Source organism: Conger conger, chromosome 15, assembly GCF_963514075.1.
Source record: "Conger conger chromosome 15, fConCon1.1, whole genome shotgun sequence".
NCBI lineage: Eukaryota > Metazoa > Chordata > Actinopteri > Anguilliformes > Congridae > Conger > Conger conger.
Genome location: NC_083774.1, coordinates 8,949,205 through 8,968,011, shown reverse-complemented (window position 1 = coordinate 8,968,011; position 18,807 = coordinate 8,949,205). Strand labels below are relative to the sequence as shown.

Here is an 18,807-nt window from a genome sequence, read left to right as displayed (position 1 = left end):
CTCCTCCCTCCCTCCCCCCCCCCGCTCCTCCGCTTTGTTCCTCTCCTCTGTTGTGTGCACAGAAAAAAGCATGCGCAAGATCAGGTGCTCCTTTATGTCCGAAAGCATCAAAGTCCTTTTCTCTACAGCACGATGGGATGGGGATGGCTCATGGGCTCATGAATGGCCGTTTGTTGGCGTTTTGTAGTCCTGTCTCTGAGTGGGGACCTTGCTCTGCAGCAACACTGGAAACGTGTTGATTATCGTTCTCTGCTTGTGGTCTGGGTGTGGTGTATTTGTTGTGTGAGGTCTGACCTGACCCCCCGGGGTAATGCGGTCTCCCCCCAGGGTGTGAAGAGGGCCGGCGTCCAGGCGGGCCAGGTTCGAGTGCCCATGGTGATCACACAGACCATCCGAGCACCAGGTACAGTATGAGCCCTGCGCTGTCGCATGTCCACTCACCTGCCTTACCCGAGAGTATTACCCATACTGCTGGAACTGAATCCTTGTTCCCTGGAACAGAAACTTTATATGAACTTAAGGGGTCATGTGGGGGGATTATGGGGCAGAAGTACATACACACAAAATGGCACCTTGGCCCCCAAAGCTAAGGGTGTTTCTCTGCAGTACAGGTGTGTGTGTGTGTGTGTGTGTCTGTGTGTTTGCGCGTGCTTCTGTGTGTTTGTGTTTGCGTGTGTGTGTGTGTGTGTATGTGTGTGTGTGCGCACACATGCATGCGCATGTGTGTGTGTTTGCGCTCCGAGGTACGCAGAAATTCTCTCCGCTTCAACTTGGAATCGCCTGCAGTGAGCGATCTGTAAGTTGTTTTATGTCCTTCAATTGGAATGCAGGGAGGTTCTAAAAATACTTTGTGCCTTTTGGCTAGGAACATGGCTTTTAAAATCAGGTTTAAATTCATTTTGGCTGTCGCCGTGCCTTCCTGTCCTGCATCTCGGAGCGCGCGCCGGCCTATCAGGACGGCCGTTAGCGCTGCAGTATTGACAGGACAGCGTGTTCACACACACACACACACACACGCACACACACACACACACTCACACACACACTGGCCCGGAGAGAATGCTCCTCCGTGGTTTTTCACGCCTCTTTCCCTAGTGACGGAGCAGACGGTTTGAGGTGTTCCTTCTACAGGAGGATGTTTGATGGAAATACTCCTGGACAGCTCATGATAATATTGCTTGTGTTTTTTCAGGCGCTGTTGGAAAGGGACCAACAATACAAGCAACCAGAAGTCCCATGGGCTTCGCTGTTCAGGTCTCCGCAAATCAGAAAAACAAGCTGAACGACCCTGGAGGCGGTTCTTTCAGGTAAGAAACAGAGTCTCCATGTAGACAGAGTGGAGATGGAGAGAATCCTGCCTGGACTTACAGAGACCGACCACCTGGGGGCAGCATTTCACCAAGATAGTGAAGGGCTTCACTCCCAGCACAGCTACCCAGAGATGCAGGCTAGCTCTTCAAAGCTTGCAAGCATGAAAATCTTTTTCTTTAATGACTAACAGTTGTTCTCCCAGTACTATCCAAACTGGGATGCACTTCTTATAATGCATACAGAAAAAATATGTAGATTTTTTTTTTTTTTTTTTTTTTTTTTTAACGAAGCAGCCCATTTCTTCCTTTAAGGAACAGTATGCAGATATGAAAACTTTCTTTGCAAATGGCAGTATTTCTTCTCAAGCACAAGGAGAAATTATTAGCAGGGGAATTAATTACCATTAGTCCTGTTTCATTTGGACGCATGTAATACTATTACATTCATTAAACAGTTACTTTATATTCACTGGGTTATTTATATAATAATTTACAAGGAATTATAATGTATGATATACAGTATATGATTAAAAGATAAAGGCTACTCGTGAACCTTTTCATACCTTTGCACTTTGAACTATTGAAGGAGTTAAGGGTGAGCTGTGTAAAATGTGTGACCCTCTCTGCAGCCAGAGCTGTGCCCTGACCCCCCCTCTCCTCCCACTCGGAGAAAATGCCTGCGGTCAGTCCTCACTAAGACCCAGGCAAAGGGCAGGCAGGCTCCAATCAAAACAAAGAGTCAGATTAACCAGCGCTGAGGCGGGGCCCTGACGCATTTCCTCCAGTCACAGTGCTGTAGAGGCTGTCTCCTCCAGTCACAGTGATGTAGAGGCTGTGTCCCTCCAGTCACAGTGCTGTAGAGGCTGTGTTTCCTCCAGTCACAGTGATGTAGAGGCTGTGTGTCTCCTCCAGTCACAGTGCTGTAGAGGCTGTGTTTCCTCCAGTCACAGTGCTGTAGAGGCTGTGTCTCCTCCAGTCACAGTGCTGTAGAGGCTGTGTTTCCTCCAGTCACAGTGCTGTAGAGGCTGTGTGTTTCCTCCAGTCACAGTGCTGTAGAGGCTGTGTGTCTCCTCCAGTCACAGTGCTGTAGAGGCTACTTCTGTGTCCCCTGTCTGTGTGCTGTCTGTGTGCTGTCTGTGTGCTGGCCTCTGCAGCCATGCCCAGGTCACATGTGCTTCTCTCCAAGTTCATGGTGACTGTTCAGTCTCCTCAGGGGAGAGGTAACCGCTGCTAGCACTGATTGATAAATCAATAAATCTTTTGTGGCTTGGTAATTAAGCTGTCTGGCTGTTTGTGAGCTTTCCTTTACTGCAAACCAGAACTCCACCACCATTCCTCCACATTCCTTCTTTTTTTTTTTTGGAACAAGACATTCGTTTGCCGCCCCGTGCAATTAAAAAAATAAAAAATAAAAAACATACGGCCGTTTCTCCGGGCTTTTCACGAAACGGGGCGGAACTATCGGGGGGTCCGTTTGAAAGCCGGGGTCCTCACTGTCACGGCACCCCGATAAGAGCGGTTTTTGTGTGAGCGTGAGCAATGGTGGCGGTCCCCCTGCGTCCCCCTGCCTCTCCCGGGGAGGAATGGATGTGTCTGCGTGGAGGCCCGAGGCTGCTGAGCATGCAGTGATCCTGGCAGTGCGGGCGGGGTCTCCAGAACTCTCCCAGCACGAGAGCCCAGTGCGCTAGAGGCTGGGGGGCAGAATCGGAGCTGAAACACAACATCGCTTCCCCCTTTAAAACAGTGATGGTGTTGTTATTACCTCTTCTTGTGCCTTTTTGTGCTTTTGTGCTTTATCTGGTTAGTGATTCCCCTCTTCCCTCCCGTGTATGCGGCTACAGTCACACATCATCCCGCTGTCGGGCGTTTGCATGCTGGAAATGGCCAGTCGGTGAACGGGGTAAAAATTGTTTACGATTCGGTGGACACATGGGTATGTCAGTGCAGTTCCCAACAGCCTGAACATGTAAGTGTGTTTACACTTCCAGGAATGGCGTCGTGCTCTCTTACTCCAGAGTATGTTCAGCTAATGGGAAGCACATTGTTTCTCGGGATCGGAGGGAGCGGGAGGCAGCAGTGGAGGGAGAGAGAGGGAGAGAGAGAGTCGAGTTGAGTCGAGTCGTCGGGGACTGGTTGGACAGTGGACCTGGAGTCGGGGTGCCGTTCAGGGGGTCACGCGCCACTAGACCTGTTTTCATGCTCTCCGTTTGACGGGCACGCTGTTGGTTAAGCGTCCGCGGACCGTTTATGGCGCTAAGCGGAAGCAGATGTCGTTCGCGGTGTCCTCCAATCCACTCTCTCCGCGTAAGCTGCAAAGCCCGGGATCAGTCCTTACATCTGCTCCGATCACCGTCCCGACGGCGGCGTCCAGAAATATTCCCTTCCCGGTTCCCCTTCCCCCCCCCTCGCGCGTTCAGAAGCAGGATCGCTTTCTTCCGGACGAACGCCGCCTCCGTGTCTCGCCTCGTATCATCTCCAGGATCCCTGCTCCGGTGTTCGGCCCCCCCCCCCCCCCTCGCCCCGTGCTAGGGCATATGGTTCGACTTTAGACTGGCTTTGAATGCACAATTGGCAGCACTCAAAGAAAGCCACTGCAATTTGGGCTGGGAGCCTGAGCGGCCTGCCGTGCTCTGTGTACAGAGGGAAGTTGCAGAATGCCCCTAATTGCTGGCCTCTGTTTATTTGTCTCTAAGCAAACCCAGCGCAGTTGAAAGGGCCGCTGTGTTGGGCCGGAGTGCCGACTCCCTCCGCCCGTACCCGCTCTGCGGTTTCCTGCGCTGCGTTTAGTCACGTTCGTGCAGGGACATGGGCAGAGGGGCTCGGTAAATCTACTGGTCCTCCCCCTGTACGCAGGAGCGGAGACACCACAGCCACAACTTGCCATTTTAAAATGCGACTGGTGGATGGTAGTTAATCTAGGGCTAAGTGACATATTTTGCGGTCCTCTGAAAATGAAAATAATAAATAATCACTGGGTTATGGTTCTCCCGTGGCTGTCGTATAGAAATGTATCACTTCCAAATCGCTAATTAAAGCACATTACTGTGGAAGCTTGTCATTGCACATTGCTACTCAAGCTAAATGCTGAACCCCGAGCAACACATTTCGGTGTTTGTAGGGCCAAATGAGGAAGTACCTGCAAAATATGTCTGTGGGTTCTATTAGCTCCACAAAATAAATAATTAGTCACACAGTTGAGCGTAAGAACGTGTGACTCTCCTGCTGAAGGAAAAGTTGTAATTATCTATGTCAGCCTCCCGCGGATGTGTCAGGACTGGTGGAGCCGTAAGAAGCGTTTAAGCGCCAGCGCAGTGGCATCAGCAGGACTCGACGCAGATTAGGATGATGTGTGAACGCGCACATGACCGGGCAGGCAGGAGCGGGCCGTTCGCGGAGCCTGCCGTGTTCTGTGCGCTTGGACACGTAACCGCCGTCTGAACCGCCGAGATGGGCATCGATACGGACGGTTTTCAGACCTGCGAGTTTTTCCGCGCGTTTTCTTCCGTTTCCGTCAAAGCCTCTGCTGCTCTGGAACCCAACATGGCTTAAAGAGCCAACGGAGATCCCACAGTGTGCAGCCCCACACAGTGTGCAGCCCCACACAGTCCTCCACTACACAGCTCTGTACATATCTACTCCTTATAGAGGTGCTATACTCATTATGCAGTTTCTAGGATGGCTTATTATCTTTAAATTATAGATCGGTGTGTTTCAGATGGAGTCTTGGATCATAAATAACTATAATTTATTGTTATGTGCAAAGCGATAGTTGTACAGTTGTGGTTGTGGATGAATTGGTTTGTAATACGGTTTGATTTATCACTCTTAGTTTAAGAGGGTTTCCTTGTGTGACCTGAATGTTTGTCTGGGAGTGGCGTGTTGCGTACCTGGTATGAGTGTCCTGTAATTCTGTCGTGTGCTCCAGGGACGATGATGACATCAACGATGTGGCGTCCATGGCCGGGGTGAACCTGAATGAGGAGAGTGCCCGTATCCTGGCCACCAACTCTGACCTGGTGGGCACCCAGATCCGGTCCTGCAAGGACGAGACCTTCCTGCCAACAGGGCAGCTCCACAAACGCATCCTGGAGACCGGTGCGTACTGCCCCTATGCAAATACGATGTAGAGACTAGTACACACTGCCCCTATACGAATACATTATAGAGACTAGTACACGCTGGCCCTATACAAATACACTGTAGAGACTAGTACACACTGCTCCTATACAAATACATTATAGAGACTGGTACATACTGCCCCTATACAAATACACTGTAGAGACTTGTATGTACTGCCCCTATACAAATATATTAAAGAGACGGGGGCACACTGCCCCTATACAAATACACTGTAGAGACTAGTACACACTGCCCCTATACAAATACACTATAGAGACTGGTACACACTGCCCCTATACAAATATATTAGAGACGGGTACATACTGACCCTATACAAATACATTATAGAGACTGGTGTGTACTTCCCCAATACAAATACGTTATAGAGACTGGTTCATACTGCCCCAATACAAATACATTATAGAGACTGGTACACACTGCCCCTATACAAATACACTATAGAGACTTGTATGTACTGCCCCTATACAAATACATTATAGAGACTGCTACACACTGCCCCTATACAAATACATTATAGAGACATGGTCGCACTGCCCCTATACAAATACATTATAGAGACTGGTGCATACTGCCCCTATACAAATACACTATAGAGACTGGTACATACTTCCCCTATACAAATACATTATAGAGACTGGTGCATACTGCCCCAATACAAATACATTATAGAGAAGTCTGAGAGCAGTGTTTCTTATTTTTCTTTTGGATTTGCTTTTTCGGTCCAGTAAATTATTGTTGCCCTATTTAATGCTGATTTGCAAGAAATCGTTTCTTGGTTTTTGTTTGTTATGAAAATGATGGGTCTTCATATGTTTGTGTTTGGAGTCATTATGGATACTTTGCACTTTGGGATGAAAGGCCTCAGTCAGTCAATATGATCTTTCATCACAACCACATCCTGTCTTTGCATTATCTATTAACGTAGTTCCATAAAGGCTAATGACTTATTCAGTATTTTTTACTTTGGAATTTGAAATTAAAAAATTTCATCAAAATGGAAATGAATTGCAAACAAAATACCTTGAATTAATAATTATTCAGTTATTTAGTCGTTGATGTTTCCCATTCCAGTTATTCAGTCAACAAGACGCGTGCTTGCAGTTTAAGATGGCTGGATTGTGGCTCTTCAAACTTGCTGCGTTTGAAAATCTAGGCCATTTCTCAACCATGCTCTGTGATCAAGGGTTTATTTTTGCAAGTGCTTTTGCTGTTATCCATGTGACAGTATTTGTAGTGTCATTGCTGTGGATGGTCTGATCAGCTTTCCAGACCATTCCAGTGTTTTGCCTCCAATCCTCTCTTTTTATCCTCAGTGAAAACGTGGTTCACTTAGCAGTTCTTTCACCTAATATAATGAATTCTTCAGTGGCTGTCTGAATTCACAAAACCCCAGGCTCTGACATAAATTGTTTATAGGGCTGTCTTTTGAAGGTTCGTTGTCAGTTTGTCCTGTGTACTGAAGTATGAGCGCTCTGAAGACAGTCTCGCTCGAAATGCTGAAAAACGTTAACCACAGACCTTATCCTTTCAGTCTGGGAGTGCTGTTGTTATGTCCCGTTTTCTTCTCTTGTCTGCTGATATCAGATGTTATTTATCAAGTGAACACAGCCAATAATTTTCAATAATAATCCCGAAATGATATTCCTTCTGCGCCCTCAAATCATTCATGTGACAGACAACCATTTTCTGTTGCACTGCTTTGTCTGAATCTCACAATAAAATGGATGCAATTTTGAGAAGATTATTTTTGTTAGATTAAGTGAAATACAGAAAATGGGATCAATGTGTTCTGTACAGTTTAAGAATCTCTCGTGTAAGTGCACACTTTTTATTCTATTCAACTGAATTGTATTTGCCCCCCCCCCCTCTCTGTACTTGATTTAGTATACATAGCATACCAATGAGGGCTTAAGGTTATGTGCTATTATATGGTGCCTTGCTGCGGTTGTTATCCTGTCGCCTGGAGGAGGAACATGTTAAAAATGTAAATCTTTCTCCGGAGGCTGTGTGTGCCGTGTGCCAGCTCTGGATGCTGGGAGAGTAGACTGCCCCCTGCTGGTGAGTGGCGCTTCGCGGCCTCGGTTGTGTCAGTGATTGGCCGCAGCACGCGCTCTCCTGACAGGACACCAGGGGAGGTTCCCCCGGCCTGCCAGCTCTCCTCAGTCAGACGGCCCTCGCGCGGGTGCGGAGGTGTGACTCATCGTGGCCCCCGGCCCGCTCCTACCTCCCCGGGCCCGTCCTCCGCCCGCTCCGTCAGACCCAGGTCCGTCCGGCGGGGTCAGGGGTCGCCCGCGGGAGTGTCAGGCCGCGCTCCCCCGCCTCGCTCCCTGGCGGGAGGCCGCTGGGTTCCGCAGCGCCTCCTGTTTGAGGGGCTGAGTGGAGCGGCTGTGCGCTGGCGCTGTAGTGTTTCTCCCTCCCATCCAGCAGGGGGCGCTGTGCTGCGAGGGCCTCACTCCTCTTACCCTCTCCCGCCACTGTCCTTCAGGCTTGTCTCATAAAACCGCAAACATTTACTCCCTGCTAACTCTATGGCCCGGAAACTTGCACAGGGTTGCAGTTGTGGGGCGCGTACTTTGATATTTAATGGAACGGGTTTGTCTGAAGAACACAGGCAATCCAGTTCACTTTCTCTCTTAAGCTTGAAAGCTTAGGTTTGAGACAGGACATCTGATGAACTATGAAGGTGGATGATAAGATCAAGCACATTGTGCTTGATGTAAGATGTAAACCATTCTCATTGTAGTCCCTTTTCAAAGGCAGGCTCTAACCCTCAAAAGTCTACCAGAAGAGTTGGGAATCTTTTATTGCCAGAATCCCTCATTTCAAAGCCAGCAGTAGTGTTTGTATTTCTTCTCCTTTTAACATAATGTAAAATCCAGATGAACATGTTTTTGTCTCTTATTTTTTGACAATTATACTAATTGTCTGGTATATAGGTCTCTTTTCCATGCTCTTTAAAGTGGTTAATAAGGAAAAGAATGTATTGGCAGGCTGATTTAAATAATTTCTCTGGTTTACTTAAAAGGCTACCAGAGAGAGAATTATGTTAATGGCAAATTAAGAGTAAGAGGGGAAAAAGAAAAAAAAACACAACCTAATTCTTGCACTCTGTACTGTAACTTCAGAAACTGCTCTAAGGGAAGTTAATTATCCTTTATTGTAAGGTGGCCAATGCGGTTTACATTTAAGAAGGGGAGCAAAGAGGTTCATAAATTGTTTTCCCATATCAGTACCTCTCCATCCCCCCCCAATTTCCTTTGCAAAGTGTTCTCTTTAATACTCTCAACACAAATTAGCGCCCAGGAAAGCTTTGACCCATACGCTGTGTCTGGAGATCACTGTGAATAAAGCGTTCTGTGCTTTTGTTGTCTTCCCCCTCGCAGCAAAGAAGTTTGGAGTGGCGGAGGTTCCTATGGAGACCGTCAGTTACATCTCCCATGCTGCCCAGACCCGGCTGCGGTCGGTGCTGGAGAAAGTGTCCATGATCGCACAGCACAGGACGGAAACGTGCAAAGTGAGCGCTCCAACCGCGCCGCTAAGCTACGTATCACTGTTTACTCTGCACCGCGGCTAACGTGACCCTTTTCACATTTTACAAACCCAAATGTGGAGATACTCTACTGCGTTATGACATCGTTATAACAGACACCGTATATCTGTTAGTATATGGATTTTAGTTTTCGAAACCAGCTAAGTTTGGGAAAAGACGATAAACTTCTGCTGCTCGCTTTATGCTCAGTAAAAAATAAAATAATGAAAGTTGTTTTATTTGAAAGGTGTTTTTCCCGGTAGCTGTGGAAGAAGCACAGAGCCCTAACTTTCCGTGTTTTGTTTTGTGTTCTTGCGGTTTGTAAATGAGGCTGTGTGGATGTGCAGGAGGGCTGGCGTCTCCTGTCTCTTGTGAAGAAACCACTCTTGTTGACATCAGCGGAAAAAGCTTAAGCGTCCTAAAAAGGGGGCGCGGAGCGAATGCGACGCAAAACTGTATATATTTTTTTAAAAACAGGCAGGAGGTGCAGCCTCAGCTGAAAACAAAGGCGGGGTGGGGAGGGGTGGGGGGGGGATGAGAGGGGGGCGCCGGTGCGGGTGCGATCGACGCCGGGCCTCAGATCTGAGCTCCTCCGCTTGCCTCGGCTCCCCCCCCGTTACCTGGGAGACGCGAGAACAGAGCGGGGCGTCTGGGAGCGGGAGAGCCGCCTATGAGACAAACAATTATCCCATTAACTTCGGCCGACCTACAAACTAGTTCGGCGGAACTTGTGTGGCGGGGCGCGTGACGGCGGCTGCTTGCCTGTTCTCTCCGCAGGACGGCGAACGGTACGAGCAGTCCACCGACGTGCGCTCTCAGCTCAAGTTCTTCGAGCAGCTGGAGAGGATGGAGAAGCAGAGGAAGGACGAGCAGGAGAGGGAGATCCTGCTGAAGGCTGCTAAAGTACGTGCTAATGTCCGCCTCCCGGGGGCGAACGGGCCCTCTGCACTGTGGGTTCCACTGTGAAAACACCCCTGCGTTGTGTGTGTCATTTACTTTGTAGCTTAGCCTTTCAATTTACAGGAACTAATGATTAAGAAATTTGTTTGCCGGATTAAAAACATTCTACAGCGAGTTTCGCTGAACTCGAGGGAAACGTACGCTTAATCATTAATTACAGTAAATAGGAGTAATTCTCAAGGCTCTGTACTTCCAGCGAGGCGCTGACTTGATTAAAAAGGGCTTTCAAAACCACAAGTTAAGTAAATATTTTAAGGATCTGAAGTAGTTTAAAATGAAAATTGACAGCAATTGACCTGCTTTCCTGTGTACTCAGGTTTTGTAGGTTGTTATTAAAAAGGCTCACGTTCTGTTTGTCGTCATTCTGAAAGTTGTATGGATGGGTATAAAAGCAGCTCACCTTGTGAGGGTAGCAGGCAGTGTCTGTTGTGTGTGGGACCGTTCCAGTAGGGACAGATGGTTTTACCTCTATCTGAGGAGGTGTGTAGTACTCCATAGGAGTGGCCTTACAGTGACTCTCCTCCCCATTCAGCAGGTGGTCAGTGTTTTTGTATCGTCTCCCATTGTGTTCGGGAGTCAGTGCCATTCAGTGGGCCTTTCAGTACTCTGATCACTTTAGGATGGGAGTTATGAAAATATTTGAAATATGAATCATGAATCATGAAATATTTAATCCAATGAACGGGGGTGTGACTGCACCCCATTCGGGAGGGAACTTTCAGAGGGCATGAATAGAGTCAGGTAAAGCAAAAATAAATTATTTTAATCAGTGTTGTTCGTTTAAACACAATCAAGTGTGATGGAAAGCATGTTTGTGTCATAATCGGCAGAAAGAAAGATTATAACTTGGCCCTTAGTTCTACATCGCTGGTGCCCTGAATTATGTTAAAATTCATTATCAGATTGACCCCAATCTTACTGGAAATTTGTAATGATACATTTAAATTATTTTCTTTTCTTTTGTTTTTGATATTGGATAAATTAAAGTGTTAAAGTGTTGTTCATGAGTTTGTCAGAAAAGCGAACTCATTAAACATCTGAAACACACTAATTCATTACTCATCTGTTGTGAAGCATTAAACAGAAACACACTAACAAGTTACCATTTAGGAACATCCCTCTTCAAATCCATTCCTAATGAGAAACTTGAAGATTTGTATATTAAATGTTTTTCAAGTTCAGTGATGAATGAGACGACCTCTAAACGTGGACTTCTCTAACGCACGTATTCCCTGTGCTCCCGAGAGATGCTCTTAATAGTTACTTAAATTTGTAGAAAACAAATCAAAGCAGATGGAGACACTTATGTCCTAGGTTAGCGACTTTGGATAGGTCAGGTGAAGGCGCTTCAAAGCACATCTCTGGAAATGCGCCGCACAGAAGCACTCGACGGGCAGGGCATCCCATTATTACCAGTTTACTGCTAAAGACGAGCCTCGAAAGACTCTCGCACTGGGATGAAAGTGCCCTACAGGAACGGGGTGGAACATCAGAGGAAAGCAGAGGTAATTAGTTCATCTTGAACAGGGGATGGATGGTGTCCTGCAATAAGGACTCGGTGTTGTCGGATCCCCACAGTAGCGCAAGTCCCCGCTCTAATTACATTAATGTATAATGGAGATGTCATCCAGGAGATAATTACTCCTCCGCTAGATGAATACGTGACCCATTCAAGCGCCCAGTTCTAGATTGGATTGACCCATTTTACATCCTTCCTGTGTCACTGGCTGAGCTACTTTCAGCAGAGGGTTATGCTTCTGTGATATCTGTTCTTCTCCATCGACAGTAACTGTTGAAAAAAACAACAACAAACAGACAAAAAAAAGGGTTTTAAATAGGACTACACTTCTACGCATAAATATTTAAACGGCATATGTGCTGGCAATATCCACCAACTTTATTGCATATTCTACAGATTTCCTGACTCTTATTTGATACATCCTGAGGGTTTTGGTGTCATTTGTCAAGAACTGTCAGGAAGCTCAGACATGGATCTTTCATACAAGCAACAAGTCCTATGGTACCCCTTTCCCTGTGCCGTCAGATCAATCATTACCACATATCAACTGTTTATGTGCCAGGCTGTTACACCGATCGAGTGCACTCCTAATTCGGTTGGACACACTGGGGCACATGCGTGTAGAAGGACTGCAGCGGGAATATATTCGCTGTGTCTGTTCTTGTCCGTATGAAATAAAAAATCTTCAAGATGCCAGTGGCGCGCTAGCTGTGCATAAACAAATGGTTTGCTATTTGGCCTGTTTGCTTTGTAGGGCACAGTTTAGTTTGACCTCTTAAATAAGAACCCTTTGAAAAAAAAATGTCCCTCTGCCGCCATTCCATTGGATATGACTCAAATCTCCGGGGACGGGCCTTCTGACCGGAGGGCAAGTGTTGCAGCTGAGATACCGCCCAGTATGCTAACTGCCTGACGCATTTAAAGCTGGTTATCAAACAGAGGCTAGGCCGAACGGTGGTTTGTGTTCACGGGATGGCGTGGAGTGGGGCTGCTGTCAGACTGGTGGGGGATAGCACCACTACAGACGCACGGCTACAGTGATGGTGATAGGGACAGCTTATGGAGACTCTGCACCATATAACGAGGCATTGTACTGTCCCAAACATGCAAAAGAGCCACACCAGCAGCGGTCTCAGGGACCGTATGAGCTAAAGATGATGCATGATCATTTCAGTCGAATACAGCGCCCGTTTCTCCCTGAAAAGGGCTAGGCCCGGGATTTTAATTGAATATTGAGGCCGTTGCAGAGAAAAGAACAGAGAACAGCACTGGAGCGGAGGCTCCATTTCGCAGGCTTCGCCCCATAACGCACACCCTGCTCCATCGCTGAGTGCCACTGGTGCCTGACGGCACGGCTCCCGTGTGACAGAGGCACCGCACCGTAATAGATACACAGTCTCACGTTCGTGACAGCGGGGACAGACTTTCTGGACCTCCGCAGACAGCGCGCGGGCGAGTAAAGGATAGATAATCGCTTTGCCGTTATCCATTTCTCAGGGTTGTCGTAAAGAGAGTGCGGACTTGTTAACAAAGGATTTTTTCTGTCTTCTGATTAAAAGCGGCTTATTTACAGCCGGAGACGGAGGTGTGCGTGGCCCCGCGGCGCGCTCGTGTGAATTTAAACACTGTCCTCGACACCTCGTTTCCTCTTCCCGTTTCGTCAGCGCTTCAGCGCGGGATGTGACAGAGGCGGCGGTCCTCAAAGCAGCTGTTAACCTGTGTGTGTCTCTCTCTCTCTCTCCCTCTCTCTATCTCCCTCTCTCCCTCTCTCCCCGCGCAGAGCCGTTCCCGCCAGGAGGACCCCGAGCAGGCCAGACTCAAACAGAAAGCTAAGGAGGTAAGCAGTGTACACATCATTACACTTGACATCTCAGGGCTCCGACCTATTAATTTTTCATGCCCTGCTACATATGTAACGCTGTTTAAAATCTGACTTTAAAAGTTTTGGGAATTATTTGTGCCGTTTGATGTCCGCATTGGGGAAGTTGTATCAAACAAGCTCCAGACAAAAAAAAATGACAAAAAAAACCTACTTTGCCCCATTTCCGCTGTATTTCACATTTCTGTGCTTTCATTATTGCACTCTAAGCTCCTAAAGAGGTAAATTGGTGTTCTGATGAAAGGATTATAAGTGCCTTTCCCCTCTTCACCATGGTACTTAACAACCCATTTGCATTATAAAGACTATTATCGGTCCTTTTACTGTAGCAGTTTGGGATCCGTAAGTTGGGGTGTGTAAATACAAAAAAGGAAAAAATCATATTGCTGTATTTTCTGAATGTGAAACTATCCTTTGTAGAAGTATCTAGAATAAAAGAGAAAGCGACCAGTCCCCCTTTTGTTCTGTTTAGAGGCAAGTTGTTTTTATCCCCAATTAAAAAAAACTTTTACATTTGCAATTCCCAAATGGCTCCCTGAGAATAGACCAATCTTTTTTTTTTCCTGGTTGGAAAACTGTTTACCATACCGCGTAAACTTTGTTCAAATGCACTAAAACTTTCTGCGAGTTTGCTCCCATTTTGTTTTTATCAACTGCAAGAAAAACTCCTCCATGGTAAAGAAATTACCATAACTAGGACAAGGACTGTAACACAGGGACCCGCAAACTCATCAAGAAGACAATTAGTAATGGTAGTTTGTGAGATACGAGGAGGGGGTGTTTCGTATGATCTGAGGAGTGGGGACTGCGGACAGCTGAAGAGGCAGCAGGTTTTAAACTGCGGTGTGCTGATCTTATTTGACTATTTCCGCTAAAAAAGAGGGCTTGTGGATGCAAGTGTCTCTTTGTTTAGAAATTCCAGATTGGATCCTGGCTGTGCCATAAGTCATGTGTATGTAAATCAAGGTGGGTAATAGGCTGTGTGATGTTCTCGCCCGTGGCTGTGTTATCAAAGTGGATCTTCTCACCATTAAGTGGCAGGCCTGCTTGTCGTCAGAGCGCAGCCAGATTAGCTAATGAAAACCGCCGAATGCGCGCATTTCCATTCCGAATTTTAAGAAGAACAGAAATAACATTTTATTTAATGTTCCCGGCGACAGGAACAGGACGGGTTTTTGGGGTTTGTAATGGCCAATATTTCTCAGCCTCGCGTCTCTCCGGTTTTCATCACCTGACTTGGCTGTAGGGGAGAGGGCTGGCGGCTGGCAGAGGATCTGTTTGTGTCACAGTTGAGTCTGTCAGCGGCCCGTATGTCTGCAGAAATTTCATCAGGATAATGAGCCGTCGTTCCATTCCTAGGCAGCTGGTGGGGAAGGCAGTTTTTTTTTTTTTTTTCGTTTTTTTTTTTTTTTCTCAAATTTATTTGAAAGATGGAATTACTCCAAGAGTTATATATTAAAATGAATTGCGATGTGAGCTGAAATCGAGTTTAAATATGATCTGCTTGGAAAGGCGGGCGTATGTAGTGCCGGAGGTGGAGAGACTCGTCGTTGAGAAGCTTTGCACAGTGTGGCGGTGTGCAGACCCAGGTTGGGGTTTTTCTGGCATGGTTCTCGACAGTGTGTTAATTACAGACTTTTATAGAGTTTACCGCGTCGGACGCGCGCGCCTGGGCCCCTGTGTCGTCGCTGGGCACACGCCTGTCCTGCCACTCGGCCTGTGCTACGGCCACTGAGGGCAAGACATTCCTGCACGCCTGGGTCCTGTGCTGCATTCTGACTGTGCTGCACAGTCTGCTGCATTCTGACTGTGCCCCACAGTCTGTGCTGCATTCTGACTGCTGCACTGGCCTGTGCTACATTCTGACTGTCGCACATGGCCTGTGCTACATTCTGTCGCGCATGGCCTGTGCTACATTGTGACTGTCGCGCATGGCCTGTGCTGCATTCTGTCGCGCATGGCCTGTGCTGCATTCTGTGGCGCATGGTCTGTGCTGCATTCTGTCGCGCATGGCCTGTGCTGCATTCTGTTGCGCATGGCCTGTGCTGCATTCTGTCGCGCATGGTCTGTGCTGCATTCTGTCGCGCATGGCCTGTGCTGCATTCTGTCGCGCATGGCCTGTGCTGCATTCTGTCGCGCATGGCCTGTGCTGCATTCTGTTGCGCATGGCCTGTGCTGCATTCTGTCGCGCATGGTCTGTGCTGCATTCTGTCGCGCATGGCCTGTGCTGCATTCTGTCGCGCATGGCCTGTGCTGCATTCTGTCGCGCATGGCCTGTGCTGCATTCTGTCGCGCATGGTCTGTGCTGCATTCTGTCGCGCATGGTCTGTGCTGCATTCTGTCGCGCATGGTCTGTGCTGCATTCTGTTGCACATGGTCTGTGCTGCATTCTGACTGTTGCGCATGGCCTGTGCTGCATTCTGACTGTTGCGCATGGCCTGTGCTGCATTCTGACTGAAGCGCATGGCCTGTGCTGCATTCTGACTGACGCGCATGGCCTGTGCTACATTCTGTCGCGCATGGCCTGTGCTACATTGTGACTGTCGCGCATGGCCTGTGCTGCATTCTGTCGCGCATGGCCTGTGCTGCATTCTGTGGCGCATGGTCTGTGCTGCATTCTGTCGCGCATGGCCTGTGCTGCATTCTGTTGCGCATGGCCTGTGCTGCATTCTGTCGCGCATGGTCTGTGCTGCATTCTGTCGCGCATGGCCTGTGCTGCATTCTGTCGCGCATGGCCTGTGCTGCATTCTGTCGCGCATGGCCTGTGCTGCATTCTGTTGCGCATGGCCTGTGCTGCATTCTGTCGCGCATGGTCTGTGCTGCATTCTGTCGCGCATGGCCTGTGCTGCATTCTGTCGCGCATGGCCTGTGCTGCATTCTGTCGCGCATGGCCTGTGCTGCATTCTGTCGCGCATGGTCTGTGCTGCATTCTGTCGCGCATGGTCTGTGCTGCATTCTGTTGCGCATGGTCTGTGCTGCATTCTGTTGCACATGGTCTGTGCTGCATTCTGACTGTTGCGCATGGCCTGTGCTGCATTCTGACTGTTGCGCATGGCCTGTGCTGCATTCTGACTGAAGCGCATGGCCTGTGCTGCATTCTGACTGACGCGCATGGCCTGTGCTACATTGTGACTGTTGCGCATGGTCTGTGCTGCATTCTGACTGACGCGCATGGCCTGTGCTGCATTCTGACTGACGCGCATGGTCTGTGCTTCAGCAGGCTCACATTAGCCCTGCTTTTCATTGGCTGCGTTACTCAAATATTACACTACTGATGAGCACAGAAACGGCTGGGTCAGGATAAGGCTAAGCAATTATACAGCTTACCTTTGTTAATGGAGCATCTCAGTCGCTGATTTGGGGAAATAACGGGGGTTCACTGTGTCCCGGCGAAGGCCTCGTTTTAATGGAGTGACTCCAGGATAGATACTTTCTTTTCTTCTTTTATCTCGCTGTGGAACAGTCATAATTACTGACCCTGGCACAGTCAAGTTGATACATTATTTATTTGAAATATGTTATGGGAAAAGACCAATTATGGTTTAATACACAAGAGCCAGTGGCCGAGAGAAGAGACTAGCACTGACCACTGTGGGCAGGGAATTGTGGGAGGACTGGTCCACTGAGAGCAGAGTAATGGCAGGGCGGGGGGTGGGGGTAGGGAACCAGGCCTCATTTCCCCTCTCTGCCGCTTTACCACAGTGCTCTTCACTGAAATCAGGGGAAAATGGAGATATCCTCCAGGCCGCTGATAGTTTCACTCCCAGGATACTGTGGACATAACAATCCCCTGTAACTATGGCAATGGCGTCTGTGAAATCGGGCTGTGTTCTTGGCCCTGTGTGCGTTCCGCTCATTCCCCATTGTTCCGGGTGGAGTGGAGAGTGCAGCCCGTCGTTAGGACCAGATTCCAGGTGGAGTGGAGAGTGTAGCTCATTGTTAGGACCAGAGTTTTGGATAGCGATGAATGCGGATGCCTTACTGACCTTACTGAATCCGCCCCTTCACTGCAGTCGGAAATCGCCCTGTGGAGCTATGTGCTATTGAGGATGATACACTGCATGGTGTGCGGTCCTTTACAAAAGATAAACTCAATTGAATAAATCAACTGTTATATTACAGGTAAATTCATGTTTGATCTAAAAGTGTTGCAAGAAAAAAATGTTGTCAGACCACAATTCTCTGTTTAGATTCCTTTTTTTCCAAATTAGGAAGCTGGTGATTGGCTGTGTGAATGTGCTGTAACAGTAGCCTTAGCCTGCCGGGTTTCCTCATCACCGTAGTGTCGCCAGCCGAGTGGTTTTGCCACTATAGAGGTTACTCTTCACCAGTTTGTCCAGCGTATTCAAATTACAACGTCCTATGTCTGTGTCCAAGCATAGGGGAATAATGGATAAATGAAACTACAATTGCATAAATGAAACTACATTTCCCTACAGTTCCCAATTCCCTGCTGACAGCAATTTAGTGGTGTATTGGTCTCAAGAACACCAACAGCTACTGAGCACCCGTATACCAAAATCTGTCAAAAATACCTAGTGAAATCCTGTTGAACCAGCTTTTTGCCGACTTTGCTATGTGACAAATGATTTTATTCCTGAACATTTCTAGCTTTTGAGTTTCTGTGGATGCACAATAAATGATCTTTGTTTCTGGGTTCCCAGTGTTGTCAGTCCCCAAACAGTGCTTTCTCTGCCAAAAGTGCCCCCAGCAAAACCTACAAATCTCACCTAGCCTGTATTCATATTGAACCGTGTAAGCAAGCTTTAAACTTTTTAATGGCTGCCACAATGGATGGGCAGTAATTCTTCCCACTGAAGGTTTCAGCGTCCGCAGTGAAACAGTTTCATGGACTTGGGTGGGAATTAATTTCATGGCGGTTTAAGTGCTTGAGGAATGGAGTTTGTGGAATTGGACTTTCAAGGAATTTTCATCTGCATCTTGGCCATTTTGTATTCAAAATTGCGATTATGATGTTCCCAAATAGACTTGTTTTTGCCGAACTGGGTGTTGCGTCATTGGGCTACCATTTTGTTGTTTGAATTGAGAATGTTGGTATATTTTTAAAAATCTGATATGTAATAGGTTGCCTTTTCAAACAGATGATGGCCAGTTAAGGGATGGCATCTCTTGAAAATCAAATTGATAAACAACTCTTGAAAGTCATCGTCTTCCATCTCACTTCCAAATTTAAAAAAAATTGTCAAGACATTCAAGATCAACGTGTCAAAGCACAAAGAGCTGTTTTTAATGCCCACAGTGCTGGTACATGCAAACACTTTTTATTTTTAGTTTTCTTGGCTATTGTTCTTGTTAGTTCCAGCATTCCATTGCCTTTTCTCCTGAAGATATCATGGAGAGAGAAAAAAAAAAAAGAGAAGGCTTTAAAAGTCCTTTGGTGTTTCCGTGTGTTTTAGAATATTACTAAGTAGTGTAATGAGAGAGAAAACAACAAAAAAGCAGATTTGCC

General features: G+C 47.5%; 1 protein-coding gene across 1 annotated transcript in view; it reads left to right on the top strand.

The window, feature by feature from the left end:
- LOC133111985 (transcription initiation factor TFIID subunit 4) overlaps positions 1-18,807 on the top strand; it is an 82,024-nt gene that overhangs the window by 28,228 nt on the left and 34,989 nt on the right. Inside the window, exons 8-13 of the mRNA XM_061222640.1 lie at positions 328-403; positions 1,193-1,307; positions 5,236-5,405; positions 8,834-8,964; positions 9,757-9,882; positions 13,239-13,295. Of these exons, the coding sequence (XP_061078624.1) occupies positions 328-403; positions 1,193-1,307; positions 5,236-5,405; positions 8,834-8,964; positions 9,757-9,882; positions 13,239-13,295 (675 nt within the window). The remainder of the gene's footprint in view (positions 1-327; positions 404-1,192; positions 1,308-5,235; positions 5,406-8,833; positions 8,965-9,756; positions 9,883-13,238; positions 13,296-18,807) is intronic.